Source organism: Lepeophtheirus salmonis, chromosome 4 (assembly GCF_016086655.4).
Source record: "Lepeophtheirus salmonis chromosome 4, UVic_Lsal_1.4, whole genome shotgun sequence".
NCBI lineage: Eukaryota > Metazoa > Arthropoda > Copepoda > Siphonostomatoida > Caligidae > Lepeophtheirus > Lepeophtheirus salmonis.
In genome coordinates this window covers 15652171-15670380 of record NC_052134.2, presented here as the reverse complement: position 1 = coordinate 15670380, position 18210 = coordinate 15652171, and the positions used below count along the sequence as shown (strand labels likewise).

At 32.1% G+C, this 18210-nt stretch overlaps 2 protein-coding genes across 2 annotated transcripts in view; one reads left to right on the top strand and one right to left on the bottom strand.

Moving 5' to 3' along the window:
* LOC121116905 (uncharacterized) overlaps window positions 1–2713 on the top strand; it is a 47391-nt gene extending 44678 nt beyond the window's left edge. The window contains 2 exon segments of the mRNA XM_040711211.2: window positions 1–1060; window positions 1117–2713. Of these exon segments, the coding sequence (XP_040567145.2) occupies window positions 1–1060; window positions 1117–2222 (2166 nt within the window). The 3' untranslated portion in view covers window positions 2223–2713.
* A 97-nt stretch (window positions 2714–2810) lies between these two features.
* On the bottom strand, window positions 2811–17967 carry LOC121116904 (carboxylic ester hydrolase-like). Its single transcript, XM_040711210.2, is given in 8 exon segments — window positions 2811–2965; window positions 5119–5299; window positions 6825–6985; window positions 8156–8592; window positions 9002–9324; window positions 11400–11576; window positions 11578–11768; window positions 17696–17967. Coding segments are annotated over 8 exon segments (1764 nt in total). The 5' UTR covers window positions 17835–17967.
* Between the last annotated feature and the right edge of the window lie 243 nt (window positions 17968–18210).

Below are 18210 nucleotides of genomic sequence, written 5' to 3'. Positions count from 1 at the left end.
GAGGCACTTAAGAAGCAAAAAGAGTTGGAAGAAAAGCTAGAGAGACAGAAAAAGGAACAAGAAGAGGAACTCAAGAAGCAAAAAGAGTGGGAAGAAGAGCAAGAAAGAAAGAAAAAGGAGGAAGAAAAACAAGAGTTAAATAGAACGAAAGAACTAGAAAGAGAGCTGCAAAAACGAAGACTAGAACAGCAGGAAGAGGAGATTAGAAGAAGAAAGAACCAAGAACTTCGGAGACGAACGGAAATTGAGTTACAGAAGAGACGGCATGAGCAGGAGAGAATAAAAAAGGAACCAGACGAGGATCTAAAACTAAGTAAGGAGGAACATGAGAGGGAAAAGATCATAAGAGAGCATGAGAGAAGGAAAAAGTTTGATCGAAAGAGATTAACCAATCTCGAAAAAGAGCGGCAACGTTACGTTGATCAACAGCAGCAATTACTTAAAAAAGAACGCCGTCAATTTGAAGTTAATAGACGAAGAAAATTAAGGAGAGAGAGATACAAAGGAATCAAAGCTGAAAGACGCATACAAATCGAACCAACTAATGAACCAGTTCCTAGCACGAGATCAAAAGAGTCTACACAAGCATCAATCGGTAGAAAAAGAATAGTAGTTATTGATAGAGATGAACCGATAGGAACACGACAAAATGTCCAGAATATTGATACCCGTAGGAGATTTTATTTGAATGAAGGAAATACTGCAATACGTAGGAAAAAAGTAAATTTAGAGGGGGAAAGACTTGCTCCAAAAATAATTAAAAGTGTTGAAATGTCTACTAGTGTTAAATCCACGGTTCGTGAAGAAGTGAGACAGGTGAAAGAAATCAGACATGTCTCTAAAGTAATTACAATCAGTCCGCATCATTCGATTAGTCATTCCCATTCTGAAAAAAGTAATGAACCCATTCCAAAACAGCCAATAAAGGAAGTGGTGAATCCCTTTACTATTAAAGAAAACATTAAAAATCTAATCCAAAGTCAAACTTCGACGTCCACATCCCCACCTCCTCAGACCCCCGTCAAATTGCCAAATACAGAAAACGACGAAACGAGACGAGGTGAGTGTTTGACTATCCTAAATGTCTTTCAAAATTATATATAATATTTCTTTTAGAATGTGTCATTACGCAACCTAGTAATGGAAACATTACATGCAATGGAATCACTCCACTCGATACTATTCCACCAAATGAGCAGTGCACCCTCACCTGTGCTTCTGGATTCGTATCCCTTGAAAAGGATGAAGCAAAGTGTTATCACGGCCGATTAACTCAACAACTTGAATGTGTCAAACCAGATGCTCTATTAGTAATAGGAGGACGCTCTGATACATATGGAGTTTTGAGTTCCGTGGAACTCATTACTGCCCAAGGTGTTTGCAGAGGTGCTGTTCCACCTCTTCCACAAATGCGATGGAAACTCATCGTTATTGCCATTGGAAGAGATAGTGTCCTTGCATGTGGGGGAGCTGGACAATATGGTGATTCCAAAGGGGACTGTTGGTTAATGGAATTTAATCCCTCTCCAAAATGGAAAGAAACTCAGAGTATGAAGCTTCCCAGAGACTCTGCAGCTGTTGCATATGAGTCAAATAAAGTGTATGTCTTGGGTGGATCTCTAGGCAAACTAAATGGCTACACAGACGTAATTGACGTGTACGACCCTCAAACAGAGAAATGGGGAAACAAGGGGTTTCATATGACAAGTCCCCGACATTCCCATTGTGCGGTTGGGCTAGGAAACGGGAGCATATTTGTCACAGGGGGCTACGGAGGGCTTAGTTTAGCTGAGAGATTCGATATAGCAGATAATAAATGGACTGCGTTGCCAGAATTAAATCCTGTCAGAGCCCAACACGGATGTGCATTAGTGGATCTCCATGGAGAACAAGGGGTCATTATAGTCGGAGGTGATTCTGGAGGAACAAGACTAGGTGATGTGCGCTTCCTATCTCTTAAAACCTCTGTTTGGAGTAAAGTAGCAGAACTGAATACGGCTCGATGGGGTCGTCCTGGAGTAGGAGTTGTAGGAGGACGCATTACAGTTTCAGCGGGATGGAGTGGCTTTAGAGACTTGGATACTGTTGAGTACTACAATGAAAAAACTTCTGCATGGAGGCTAACAGCTTCTAGACTACAGACAGAGCGTCGATGGCCATATAGCACTCCTATATCCCTTAGTTTATTTCCAAAATGTATTCAAAAAAGATCTTCTGGCTAACTTCAAATTCCTTAGCCTAAAAAAACACTCACTCACAAAAAGTATACTTACTGAATATTTATTACTATTTTACAATTGTTTTTTTTTATTTTGATTTCCTTCTTATTTACATATTATTATATATTTTAATCAATTAAAATGACTCTTTAAATCATATACTTGTAGTAGAACTCTGTACAATGATCAAAACTTTATTTAGATGCTCAATAATTTATGCCAAAATGAACTTTTATATAGATACTTCTCCCTTGTGTTAGAGATTAATAAACAAACATACTACTTGCATATTAAGTAAATAACTTGCTCTCCATGTATAGTGAATGTGCTAAATTATGTTACAAGCTTTAAATTGTAAAGACTTTGATATTAAATTATTTTTATTATGTGCCCGTGACTTGTATTACATACTTATTTAAATATTTTGTTTTATAATAATAAAGAGAAAAAAAATCTTTGTTGGATTGAGTCAATGAAGAAGTTTGATTTAAGTTTGTTCAACGTTTAATTATATATTTGTATTGTATATGAAAGAACAAGAATTTATCTTGAAAGACAGGGTACGTGTTTAAAAGGCAAATGGATAATCATTCAGGAATATCGCTTTTTAAATGCATCTTTCAGGAAATTGATTTGTTCCGAATCAAACTCTTGCATCTCTGGCGAGGAGGAAACGGATAGAAACTTCTTATCATTTTCTTTCTTTGTAAACTCCCATTCTAAGTCACCAAGGATTTCATTTATCCCTACATAAATAAAAGAATAAGTTAATTTATACAGAAAATTTATTAGTGGACAGTTTTTGGCTGTAAACACAAAAACAACCTTGAACAAAAATTTAAAAAAAGAGAAAATCTCAATATTTTTTATACCTCAAAAACAAGGTGCGTTCAAAAAGTAATGTTACTTTTCAAATTTCCCAGATTACGAATTTTTGGTATGTTAGATTTTTTTATGTTAATAAATTCGAAAAAGAACATATATTTATTGATAAAAGCTATATAATAGGTTTACTTTGTTTGTAAGAGGCATAATGGTTAAAAGTATTTTGCTTGTGAGGCGATTTTTTTTTTTTTTCTATGTCATTTTACTCTTACTTGAACAATTGGGCTTTGGTTTCGATACCATTACCATGCACCAAGATTCGTCGCTAGTCACGAACCTAGTGATGCTTATTATTGTTTATTTTTGTCAAAATTAAGCCGTTTTGGAAAAAAAAACTTCTTTAACACTCGTTTCATACCTAAAACATTCAAAAAAAAAAATTATGGCTCGAGCCAACCGATGTATCCTCAGCAACTTTTCTTATAGTCGTTTGACTATTTTCAACAATTTTTTCGCTGCTTCAACTTTTCCAACGTACTTTTGCGTCCAGAGCGAGGCTTGTTATTGGCCTCTTCCCGGCATCTTGAAAGAGTTTGTACTTATAAAAAAAATTTGTACTCAGAACAATTTTACAGTATGCTACTGAAAACATTCCAAGTATTCGGGAGCATTTCATATCATTTTTTTTTACTCAAAATTTCATACAGATTCTTCGATCTATGTTTTTCAAATTGACGAAAAATCGCGGAGCATACAAAAAACTTTTAACCATTATGCCTCTCACAAACAAACTAAACATATTATATGGTTTTTAACAATAAATACTCAAATTATTTTTCGAATGTACAAACATAAAAATATAAAAATCTAGCATACCAAATATACATTACCTACGAAATTTGAAAAGTCACCTCAATGTTTGAACACACCTCGTATACATGTTACATAACATATATCACAATGTTTGATGGACATATTTGAATTGATCTGAGGCTTATTATTCAAATTGAGGGATGGATGAGTTAAGATACCCAATTGTTTTGGATTATTATTATTTTTGTTTTTTGCAATTGTATATAACCTTTATTTGATTTAAGATACCTATATTAGACCCAATATAGCTTCCTTCAAATGGCACCCATAAATTGATACTTCTTTTAAGGTGATAATATTTTTTATATACTTTAAGTGCATTTGCAAGTGCAAAAGGTTAGTTATAAAATGTATTTTATAGAAATTATTGTTCTTAATAGCATAATTTTGATAAATATCATTTTAGCTGGCTTATGTACTTATAGGTTTGTATAAATGTTGTAACAGATTAAGGGTCTGACCCCATTCGGGAACTTTTCAAATAGAGAACTGCAACCATAAGTAACTCTCAAGTTAGCTGTCGCTGGTGGTATTACGGATTATGATAACAAAAATTAGTAGTTAGGAAACCATTGAATTTGTATAAGAAATTAATTATATGACTTCTCAAATCAAGAGAAACTCCTAACTTTTTTTAATAAATATTATATAAATCCGCAGATTTTATTTGATTTTATAAGTGATAAGTGACAGTCAAAGTAAAAAAAAAATGAAGGCTGCAACTGATCTGTATTTTTTTTCTTATAAGAGGAAGAAAGAAACAGCTTCTATAACAATTTTCCAGACCTTTTTGTTTTCAAATAACAAAGTTATGGGAAAAGCCTGTTGCATCGATAAACTTTATAAATTGATGTATCGTCATCATTTGTTGTTTTGATGTATAAACTATAGATAAAGAAATACACTAATAGACCCAAAAATATTTGTGCAAAGCTGTAGAGATATCATTTGTTTAGAGTTTAGCTAAAACAGGACATTGAAGCTTAAATTATTTGAATAACAATTAATTTATACTCTATGAAATCACAGCTGCTTAAGAGTAGTAATGACCAAATGAGACCCTCATAGAATTAATCACAGCATCGCCCAAAGCCAAGGATCGGAACTGATTGACAATTATTTTTTCCTTTAATAAGTAAGGGGATGGATGCAGTCCCCAGTTTGGTGGTTCATGTCACATCTCTAGTTTATGTTATCTCACCCGAACTCGACGTTGGATTCCCAGACGACGCAAAATTGATAATGAATGAAGTAAAGATATTCGCCACCTTTTGATCCACTTGATTAGTGATTGAATGTTTCAATAGAAATGAATCGTTTCCAGAGAAGATGCAAAATAACTCATCCCAATGACTGATGCCTAGACGTTTGTCATTGAACATCTACATACAATAGTAAATAGTTAAAATTATTAGCCATGTTATGATCAGTTGATGCGAGGTAATTTTGTGCTTTTCCTTTTATCCCGGCCATCTTATCCGACGTATTTTTCTTTATCCTCACACATTTCATCCCTGAGTTATCAATTCATAGAGTGTACAAAATACATGCTAAGCTCCAGTTAACTATTCCCTCACATTTTATTTATGAATATAGTGTTGATATCTCCTTTAGGGCTAGACTTCAAAGAAATAATACAAATTGACACATTTTCATTATAAAATTGAGCAACCCACTTCTTTCTTTAAGCAAGTTCTGTCTGAATAGCTCACGTAGAACAATTATTCCAAGATCAGTTTAAAAAAAAAATGGTTTAGACGGATTTTATATATCAACTGTTGATGATATCATGTTTGTTTTCATTTTCGGAACATAAGTAAATTACGTCATTTGAAGTTAAAGTGTTTGCCAAGTGTATAGCTTGTATAATTGGAACGGGGAGGAAATTGTTTATATATCAAGTTTGAAAAAAATCATACCCCGATTTCAAAATGATTCAGTTCCGTTCCACTCTCTGAGACAGGAGCTTCATGTAAAATATTGGTAAACAAACTTACTTACGACATATTATAAATAAATTGATCTCATACCGAGTGTCAGTACTGGGTCATTCCATGTCAAATCAACCAGGGGATGTCACCCGAATTTCTCAGATTTGGATAATTTTTTGCACACAAGCTCAAATTCATCTACTGTAGTTATGTTTTCTTTTGTCAGCCTATCTAAATAATAAGATATAAAAACGTAAGTAAAATTGACTAAATTTCCGCACGTAGAAAAGTAACCTGACTTTGAGATCCCACCCTGAGAGCTATGATAAAAAAAGACAACACAATTTTTAGGGCACAGTGACACCCCTATTAATGTAGACGTTATTGCCAAAGTTTCATATTCATAAGAGTTAGGCATTTTTTTTTATTGTTGATCTAGTGTATTCCAGATTTTTTTTAAATCAACATTGAGATCATAAGAAATTAAAATATTCTTATTTTGACTCCTTTTTTGGAATCTTCACACTTCAAAATAGTTAAGTACAAAATTTCAAGAGGTTAACTCCTTTGGATTAAAAAAAAAACATAGAAGAAAAAGTAGCATCCCGTAATAAGATATTAAATCGACGTTGAAAATTTTGGTCTGAGACGAGTATCTATTTCTCATAAACGACTCAAAACTATCTACTGAAATTTGGCACACTTAATATACCCATGAATTTGAGCTTTTGTGCCAAAAATTATACAAATCTGAGAGGGTCGGGTGATATTTTTTATTTATTTTGGTAGATTTGACATGAAATTACCCTACTAGTATTCATATATTTATAAAATAGCAAAAGAATTGAGCTTAGTCTTCTGGCTTAGCAAAAAAATTTGGACATGAAAATATCTATGAGGGAAATACCAGGGATGGAATAGTCGTGATGAAAAAGAAGATAAGGAAATTACCATTCACGCACCACTTAGATCTTACCTTAATTCCAATTTTAGAGAGAAAGAGCTTCAGAATAAGTTGAATGGTTGAAAGAGAAAAGACATCCCCTCCAGAAATATTTGAGTACATGTGATCAAAATTGTAGAGATAAATGGGCTGAGCCGATCCACCATGAACAGCTTTGATAAAGTAATCATTTGCTAAAAAAAAGGGATTCGTGGAATAAAAAAACTTTAATTATAGAGTTTGAAAGTAAGGAGTTTTGTCCTATTATTGAAGACTCCTCGGCTCTAGAGTATTGAAAATAAAACAGGTGCGGTTGCACACCACTTTGGCAGGTAATGTGATGTTACTTTGACATAATTTATAAAGATTAAAAAATATAAGTGGTGTCAAAATGAAATCACCGGCAGTTCAAAGGGATATTGTGCGCTATTTTAAGACATACAATTAGTGTTGTGTCAGTCCTTATCTATTCAGTCCAGTCTATTTTTAGGATCGGTACTATCAGTTCATCGGATCAACCCTTTAGACTATTGGTTCTTCTGTCAGTACTAAAACTGATAAAAAAATGAAGTTAATTGACGTCGTCAATGACCGAACTTTATGAGTTTTAGGTCTGATATGCAGGACATAACTGGACCAGACCGAGACGGAACAGGACGGGACTGTAGTCTTCAATCTTGAATAAGGACCTAAACAACATTATCTACAGTTAACTTTATTCGGTAAATAATGTAATTTGTCAAATAATAAAAGTCATAAAATTACAACTCAATCGAAAAAATAACTATTTTTTCGATTTGGTACAAATGAAACCAAAGAAGTTGAAGGAGTCATTTTTTAATCAAATTTATTTAGGGTTGGCATGCACTTTTAGACGTCGATTCCAAAAAATCTGTCCTACAACTTTCAACACCCACAAATGTTTGATACAATGAACTAATACTTCAAATGAAGGAACTCTATCTAGATTTGAAAAAAATAAATTCTAGAGATATTCTAGATATTTCCCAGCCATCCTTTCGATTAATTCAAACATAATTTGAAAAGTATTTGCTTTTGCTCGTCATAAACTAACCGGAGGATTCTATAGAAAATGAAAATGTCTTTGGATAAGGAGATTTTGATATTTGCAACTGAAGGTTTTTTTGCTTTTTTTTTCCACCAAAATATTCCCGAGATGTGTGGGTATTATAAAATATGGGCAAAAATTGAATTTGATAATTTCTGCAAATTAACACTAATAGTTTCCATCGCTATATATATTTACTACAGCCTTATTAAGTAAATGTGATATTTATGTATAATTAAATAAATTCAGTATAATACTAAACCCTCAAAGTAACTCAAATCTATGTATATTTTACCTCCAAGAAAAACAGCATCGCCCACAGCATTAATGAGCTGATCGAAGCCCCCATCTTCTGTAAATTCTTCTTGATCAAAATAAAATTTCTTTAAGGTATTGACGAATTGTAAGTCTTCTTGGGGTCGTAGAATGTTTTCAGGGCGATTAAGAATGAGTTCTCCCCCTAGAACAGTCCAATCCCTTCGTAATCTATCCTTGTTATCTTCAGATCCAATCGCTTCCGAAATGAGAGCTATACCAGAGTGTCGTGACGTTCCCATCAAAATTGGCATTTTGTTAAACTCTCCCGTTTTAATCGTCTCCAATTGAGACTCAGAAAAAAATGATTTATCTGTGAATTTGCTATCCATAACAGGAGCCCAGGGATTAATAAGAAAAGAAGAAGATGATAATTTTTGCCGAACTTTATTCGAAGCCTCTATCAACTGACTCAAACTGTGATACATGAAATAAAGTATAAAATATAAACATGTTTAGACAGTTGCACATAAACCACATGGGTCAAAAGGTCATTCACCCCTATCCCACTTTTGATGAATTCTTATCGTTATCGGAGTGTGAAAATTACGTCTTGTCTAACAAAAATTAAAGTTATTTATCTTTTAACTCTAAAACTTTTCAAAGAAGTGTTTTTTTTTCTAATTTCCCATTTAAAAAAAACAACAAACATTTTGTCAAAATTATCAAAAATTCACCCCCCTTCCCATGTATAACTATAGTAACATCTCTACCCGCAAAAAAAGAATCCCTGCTAACCCTGTCATCGTTATATCAATCCTTCCTCCCACTTGCAAATACATTCCGACGCCAGTGAATACATGATGTTGCTTAATAAGCTACATACCTAACACTTTGTAGTTTAACTAAGAGATCCTCATCTGATAGATCACTCTGATTATTAATACCACACTCTTTAGCAAACTCTTCCTTGATAGAATTTAAAGATGCAAGATCACTCACATCAAAGGAGAACTTTTCAGATACAAATGTCCCACTCATACAAATAGCTTTATGGAACAATCCAGCGCTGGATTTAGAGACCATGTGATTGGTAATACAGACTGAGCCTGCATCATGGCCCATCAAAGTGATTTCATCTGCATCGCCACCAAAATTACCTATATGAGTTCGTATCCATTCCATTGCTAGTCTTTGATCCCAAAGTCCCTAATAAAATGAAATGGTGAATAAGATTTTAAAATTAAAGTAGTAAAGGGTTGATTATTTTGATTGAATGTTTATGTATGTACAAAGAATTTGAGCTGGTTTGACTTACACATGCCAAATATGAACATAACAGATACCAAATAGTGTTTTGATTTATTTAGTAATTTTTTAACGAATTGCATTTGAATGTTACAACTGTCCCCGTCGTCACGGATGGTTGCAGATGTATCGAAAAAATCGAGTTTGAGTTATGAATTAAGAAAATCACATTAAATAATTTTTTATGATGAACTAGACTTTAAATTATGCAGAACTTTTAAACTTAAATGCATTATAGCAGATTAAGATTTAATAATATTTGTATTGTGGATCACTGATAAGCATTATATATTGTAGAAAATTCTCTGTCAACAAATTATTCAGGCCACTACTCTGTCTAAAAAAAAAAAAACATGTTTGTTGTTAAGAATAATTACAGGGTGACCCATAAGTCTTAGGACAACTTAACATGTTTTCACAGACTTGATATCAATCTAAAATTTTCTTCAAAATAAGTGCCAGTTCATTCCACATGGCCGCTATTTGCAGCAACTACAGCTCTAAGACGTTTAGGAAATACTCTACACGCTGAACGGATGGTCTCCTCTCCAACAAGTTTTAATTATAATTATAATGTAAATTTGGGAGATATTACGTTATTGATGTTCAAAAAAAGGTTATGTTGGAAGTTTTCCATATTGCAAATGTTTTTTGTCTCTTTTACATAGTAAATAGGTTGTGTGCATTGGAAGAAAGTACTCAATTTATTAGTTGGAAAATGAATGCACATGAAATATTTAATCAAATCCCTTTATTTTTGTTTTAAAAACCCATAATAATAAGCTGCAAATGTCTAGATATTTGAATATGATAATTTACATACTAAGTAAGTTATTCCCCACGAGACTTTTTTGCACCATTCAAAGGCTATATATAAAATAATATAGGTAAAAGTAATAAAAAAGTATGCAAAACAACAGTCATTATGTTAATGTGTTGATTCATTTATTGTTACGTGCTTCGTAATTAAAGTATGTACACAAATGCAATGATTAACCTAATGAAATTAGTTTTTAGATCTCAGATATAGACGATTATGAGTATTGGCTATTGCACTAAGTACTTTAGTTCTAGGAAAAGGCTCGTAATTTTTTTTTTTTTTTTTTTTTTTTTTTTTTTTGGCATTTTACTCAGATTGTATGTAGAAGAAGTGATTTTGAGACTCTTTTTTTAGCAAATTTCAAAACAATATGTAACTTTTGTTCCCATTTTATACTAGTTAATTGTAGTTAGACTATAATATATATTTTTATGTCGACACGGATATGGAGCCATTGGTAACTAAAGTTACTGTTCAATAGCAAAACTGTCCGGAGATTGACATAGTTAGAATCAAAGCTATAAACCGAGTAGATAAACACAACTCAAATTATCAATATTTGTACAAAGTATCGGTCTTAGTGACACTTTTTTGTCCACTAAGGGCGTTGAGTATATTTGAATATTACTCTAGCACTAACTAGTAACCACGCAGCCTCAACTTACCCCAAGTAGTGTCTTTCAACTTGCCTCATATCTACTCATTGACTTCAAACACTAATACATAACTGAATCGATTAATACTTATTTGACTTTTAAGTTAACTGCCAATAGTTATATATTCGTAATATAAGGTAATACTTGAATTTCAGAAGAAGAATTAAGGAATATCAAAATTAAAGTATTTCAATGTTTTAAATTCAGAAAATGTATCGCAGCTCAGAATTTGGTGTATCCATCATCCTAAAAGAGTCGTAGCTAATGCAACACTAATTGATGGATAATCGAGGAAAGTGCTGGGGTACTGTTCGTAGAAATTTGCACTTAAATTGAATGGAGGAATCTTAGTCGCGTGTCAAATAGACCCCCCCTTTTTGAATTGATTCCGACAATTTAACTATTTTTGGTTTAAAAAAGTACCAAGGGTAAAATGAATGAAAGTCATTTTGTTAATATGGCAACCTCGATCTCCGGGCCAGTGTGTATATCATACTTACCATGTTTCCTGGAACAGTCTCATTTCCCAGAGTTAGAAATCCAAGGGGTCCTAAGCGATAGTTTAATGTGACAATGACCACAGAACCACTTTCAATAAGATATTTGGGAAAGTAAAATCTTTCTGAAGCATCTCCCCAAAGGTAATTACCCCCATAGATCCAAACAATGACAGGAAACTTTTTTTTGATTTTCAGTCACTGGAAGATCCGGTGTGTATACATTTAAATACAGACAATCCTCTTCCCCAATCACGGAGGATATTCCTCCGTAATTAGGTATGAATTGAACAGGCTTTGGACAAGGACTTGATGCATCTCTTGTTCCTTCCCAACTTCCGAATCTCTCTGGTCGTAAAAATCTTCGATCTCCTGTTTTGAAATGAAAACTATATAGTATTAGAGAAATATAATTAGGAAAAAAATCTATAACTAGAAGCAGCTTTCTAGTTTTGTGGTCAATTCTCGACCAACTTGTACTTAAAAACAACTTATATCTTCGGGTACTTGTATAAAATATTAGCCAGTTAATATTTATGAAAGGAAAAAAATGAATAAGGAACTTTTCATATCTTGATTTTTGCTTTGACGCTTTGAGCACAAAAAAATACTTTATATGAACAATAATAGGAAAATTATATTAATCAATCTTATTTAAACAAATATAAATTATAATTAAACTCTCAAAATACAGATCCACAAGTGATTGCTAGTCACGATAAAAGTCAAATCAGGAATCAACATTTAAAAAAAAAATAACGATTGTACATGCTTTTACGTAAGTAGTTAGTGAAAACATGCATATAGTCCTAATAAACACGTCGAATATAATCAAACGTAGTAGAAAAGGCAGTTAATTCCTAAAAAATTAAATAATAAAGACAACAGCTCAGGATAAGAAAATTTCTCCTCAGTTCGCAAATTCAAAAAAAACACGGTTGGTCTAATAAATACACCCTTTTTGCATTACTAAACATTTACCTTGGGCACAAAGCCAATATACATATATACATTTTTTTTTGAATAAGTGACAAAACTATACAAAGTATTTTTTGGATTTTGAGTGTGTAAAATAATTTTTTCAATTTTTTTACTCGATATCTATATGTGGAAAAATTTATTCAGTTAGCTCAATTCATTATTTATTAAATATTAGCAAAAGATTATCCGCTTTTACTCGAATCAAAGAGGGAGCTGGAAATCCCATTGACAATGGTTTAAAGCTAGTTCTTCTGAATGTCTAGACCCCTTCCGCGCATGGGAGCGTTACGTTATTCTTACAAGGGTTATAAAATAGCACCTGTATATATGAAATAAATTATTATGAGTTTTTAAAAAAATGTGTTCTAAACTTAAGATAATATACAACATATATTTATGAAAAAATTATATAGATGATAAGTCGATCTTTTTTTTTTTTTTTTTCCAAAAAAATTGCCAAATCAAAATTTACGAAGAAAATTCAAAAAAACTGTTTTGCTCTAATTTTGTAATAAGTATAATAATATTTATTGCCATTACAAAGAGGAACACAAATATACCACGATTTTTTTCGTTCTTGCATGACCAAAAAAGTAATGGAAAATAATGTTGAGGGAAAAATTACCCTCGAATAAATAGTTCATTTTTGAAAATACGTAATAAAATGTTCTGGAAATTGAGAATACTATAATTTTAAGTCCAAAATGCATATTTTTTTGGTATTACTTTAAAAAAATTGAAAATTGACGTTTAATAAAAAAAAGGGAAACAAAAATGAAAAAAGATGTAAAAGGATTCAGAAAATGACAGATATTTTAGTTAAACGTCAACTGCTATGCGTCAAATGTATATACAAACGAATTCCCAGACAAATTTCTACAACCATTATCGTATCTACGAATCAAATATTCAATTGGAAATCGATTTTTTTGCACCTGCAAAAAAAACCCTACAATTTTCACCGATTTCTTATATTGCCTATAACTTTTTTGATTTTGAATAAATTTAGGAAACATGTTTTTTTATATAGTGGTTTTTTTGAGAAGCCCGTCACTTTTTGATTTATAACTCAACCCCCTATCTAGTCTCCTTGAGCTAAAAAGACCAACAATTTTTTGGTTTAGGTATAGAATAAGCCCCCCTATATGACTCCCCCAAAAATCAATACCCCCGTCTTAGCTTGACCAGGTTCAAACGAGCAACCAAGCAAAGTTTCAGACTCGGATACCTTACGTTGTGTGCACCCATAATTTGATCAAAAATATGGATATGGCATTCTTAAGGGATCACTATATACATGCTGGATACTATATGCAGACGCCTACAATATTTCATTAATATGACTACATTTTTACTCCATATGTTAGATCAAAATATGTATATGATATACATCAGAGAGTACTATTTAAAGTGCACCCTGTAGCTGTTTTTATATATACATACAGATAAACTTGGCTTTATTAATAAGGTAGGTCACTTACTAACATTTAAATATCAACTCAAAAAATGAAATCCCTTTAAATTAAAAGTCAATTCTCACATCAAACGGCCGAGGTTCTGAGAACAGAAGGTTTCAATTTATAGAAAGAAAAATGCTAGGATACATTTGTAATTCCTGCAAAACAAAAAATTTTAATAAGTTTTAGAGCACATAAGTTATTTTTCGTATCATTCACTCCTCCATTTTAGTCATTTCTTTTCAATGGCTATAACGTATATCTTTTTTATTTCCTAAAGATCAAGGCTTAAGATAAATGGGTAAAACATGAATAAAAAGTTGGAGAAAAAAAACAAATGTCAAAAATGAATAAGCTTTATTAAAACTCATTTCTTAGAATTTTCAACTCAAGGATTTATATTCTAATTTTGTTGATCCGAAATTGAGCTATATAACCATTGTAGGTACGTATGTATATGAAATTACAGCTCCATGTTCTTTTATTATGTCTTTACAGCTTTGTAACATTGCTAAACAGATTTGTAGTGTGTGAATAGAATTGATTTTATGTAATCGCTCATGAGAAATAATTGCCTACGAGTCGTAACTTGTTTGAACGAATTATACTAGTTACAACCCAAAAATGAAATAATAATTCAAAGCAAACTTATGATAGTTGTGGAAGATTTATAGATACATTAATTATACTTTTTTATTGGAAGTTATTAATGGATAAGTATAATGTACACACAATTAAGTTAGTACAAATGTCCACATTCGAATTACTCATAAATACATAATAAAGTAGAATCAGCACTCGGTAGACCACAAACTTTCACCTACAAACATTTCTTATTAACCATTATTATTCCTTTCTACTACATGTTAACAGTCAAAAGTTTGCATCAATCTTGAACATTTTTTGACCTTTTATGTGAGCTTGACGTTGTTTGTATTAGAATAAATATTTATTGCATCTATTATACCTATAAAATAACACTTATTTAATTTATGTATCTCAATTTATTCTAAAGTTATGGTCGATTGTACGTTTTTAACGATGACCTTAACCATAGAGCGTTATATCTCAAAATTTAATGACCTCTTACTGTTAACATTTATAATCGTCCTTCAAAACTTTACCAAAATTGGTTCGTCACTTTTGCTGTAATCCTCCTTACAAACAAAGAAACAATCTGAGGCAAAAACATAATACTCGTACTTCGTTGGCGGAGGTAATAAGTAATTTTGATCAATCAAAAGGAAGGATATGTGTAGCATCAGAATATAGTATTGCTGTGACAAGACTATTATTTTTAGTATCCAAATACGAATAGGTATTTCAGTACCTTCCGACACTTGTTTGACTAAAAATATACAGCATAAATATCGTTAAATACAATTCAGATGCACGGACAGGGACAAACGGAGGGTTTCTGTCTAGGATGGAACTAGCTCAGAAATTTTGTAAACGAATTTTCCCACCTGAAATACGATTTTCTTATAATTTTATGTAGTAAATTGACATAAGATCTCAAAATCTTAGACAAGTATAAGTTCAAAATTTGAGAACTCTATGTTCAATCTCAAGCTAAATATCAGGCTTAACTATATGATAGTACACAAAACTTTGTTAATATATGTCCCCTAAGACAGTAGTTCCCAAAAAATTGTGCCCAAGGCACATCAAAAAATAAATAAAAATTTCTTGACACACCTATTTTAATGAAACAAATTATTTGGATTATTATAAGCTATTGCAAATAATGTATGGTTGTCACAAATCGTACGGCGCACTTGAATATACCTCAAGACACCCTGTTTGGGAAACACTACCCATTAGTACTTAATATTATATTATTTGCATGTGGTAATGTGAATTATATCAATTTAATCATTGTTAATAAAAGTAATTTGTATATTTGGCGGAATTGCCGTTAGATCTAATCAATCACAAATATTACCTTCTGATTTATACCCTCCTATCCTCAGCTACTGTTGATGGAGTATTTTCTAAAGGTTGTCAATTATTTAAAGATAGATGTCAGAGTTTAAAATATCAGAACTTATAAACAAATTATTATTGTCAATGAATCAAATATTTAATAGTTAAAACATTGGATTATTCATTTTATTATGTTTTATTTTATTTAAATATCATTTTAGAGCTTTAAGTTATATTTATTCTTGTGCCTTATTTCTCTTCATTCCTTGTGAACTAATAATATTTATAAATTTCGGGAATTTTAATGCAATCATGAAGAGTTGTCAATTTCAAATACTCATGTACGAGCGAAAAAATTGAACGCTGCAAATTTTTAATTGAGCTGGAGCGCACTCATTGATTTAAAAAATCAGCGAGAGTACACTCACAAAATTAGGAACTGAGGGGTAGCGCACTCAAGATTTCTTGAGTGGACTAATCCTCTGTTGGTCCCACTCTACAGTGTGCCTAAGCAAAAATGCATCAGAGTGGATACCATTAACAAAATCATCAAGAGCTCAAAAGTGATTAGGATTAGCACCTTGAAATTTATTAACTAGTCAAGAAACACACTTTAAAATTCAAAATTTCCACCTCTAGCTTCATTTTCAGCTTCTACACAAGGTTGGGAGGCCTTGTATACTCTGATGACATGCTCATCAGAATTGGCCATTTACTCCTGCTCATTAGAAGTATTCAGCTCAACAGTATTTCAGCAAAGGCCTTGACACTCCAAATTCCATAGTCAAGTAGGTTCAGATCTAGTGTGGAAGGAGACCAGAATTTCACCCTGCCCCACCAGTTTTTTGCTCTTGGTGGCTCTTCCATGTCTTTCACAGTAATCCTGATCGTCCTTTCACTAACGTCGAACTTTTTTGCAAGATTACGAATTGAAGTTTGAAGATTTGCCTCAATAGTGTATCTCAAGGCACTCATGAACTCCTCCGATCGCTTTATGTTGTACCCCCTACCCCCAGACTTCCGTTCATAGCTGCCATCAGCCTAAAAAGCCTTACTGATCCTCAGAAGAGTGAACCTGTTGACTTCCGCAATCTCGACCACCTCACAAATTATGTTTCTTTGACGACGTCACAAAACTGACTTTGTTTACAAAAAATAGTATGCTGTAAAGAAGAAGGTCTAAAGATTGCTCTTTCAAAAAATGTAGGATGTTCATTTAATTTAGCATTTATTTCAGTTTTAATGCATGATGATTTTTTGGTTACGCACACTCACTAGTACCACTATATAAAAAAATACTAGTCTATATATATTTGGTAATTAGAATGACGGATGGTTCAGTAAAATAAAGCGTTAACAAACGCATACATTGTTTGTACTGTAGGGTGGGTTTTATTTTCAACTTTTTTCGAATTTCGATTATGGCTAGTTTGAAAAAGGGATAAGGAAATAACCTATACAAAATTTCCTTTTCCTATGATGTCATCTTTAGGTAGTACATTTAGTTCAAGTTTGAAAGAAGAATAAATACTCTTTTATTTCATTAATAAAGATTAAAATAAAACATTCATCCTTATCTTACTTAAATTAAAGATGAAAAACAAAATTCTAACCCAATTAATTAAGTTTTTCCCAAAAATGGGAGAATAACAAATTAAAATTTTCATTTTTCCTTTTTAAAAATGTACAAAAAAAAAGATACAGTAAAACTTTTAAACACAGTAATGTTTAACAAAGTTATTTTATGTAAAATAACTCAAAAGGTTATTTTCATAGCCTTAATTTTAATTCAAAAAAAGTAGAAAATCAAACCGCTCTATCTTCTTATCTGCTCATACTATTTGTACATAAAAAAACAAAAAGAGCCACATTGAAAATCCTTTTTTGCTCCCCAATTAATCTATGTAAATAATAAATATTGTATGTAGTACTTACCCAGGGGTGGAATCCCATATGGAATCTTAGTAAAAGATATGAATTCCACTTTTTTATTGGATGTTTCCCTTGCTCGACCCTCCAGTTTCCCAATGCAGAGACTTAGAGTGATTTTATTCTTGGATGAGAGGCAGCTCATGATTTGATAAAATAGTAAAGGTAATATTAATATATATAGATATATTCGTCACTCTTGAACTTTATGTTCAAACTGTTTACACACATTTTCTAATTGGTTATTGTATTTTTATTTTGGTTCGTCTGAAGGACAGAGGAGTATTAGTTTTTTTTAGTATGCTGCTGTTGCTTCCACAATAACAACAAAGCAAGTACTTTGTAGCTATTTTTGTTATTTTATATTTGCCATTGTTGTTCACTCATTTATAAGCTAATCAAGATAAAAGCGATTAGCTTTTTCCTTCCTTCCAGATGCTTTCCCTTGACTGAACCTTAATTTGTTTTGCTTTTATAAATAAAACACGAAAACATTCATGGGAGTAACAGCTCACAAAACC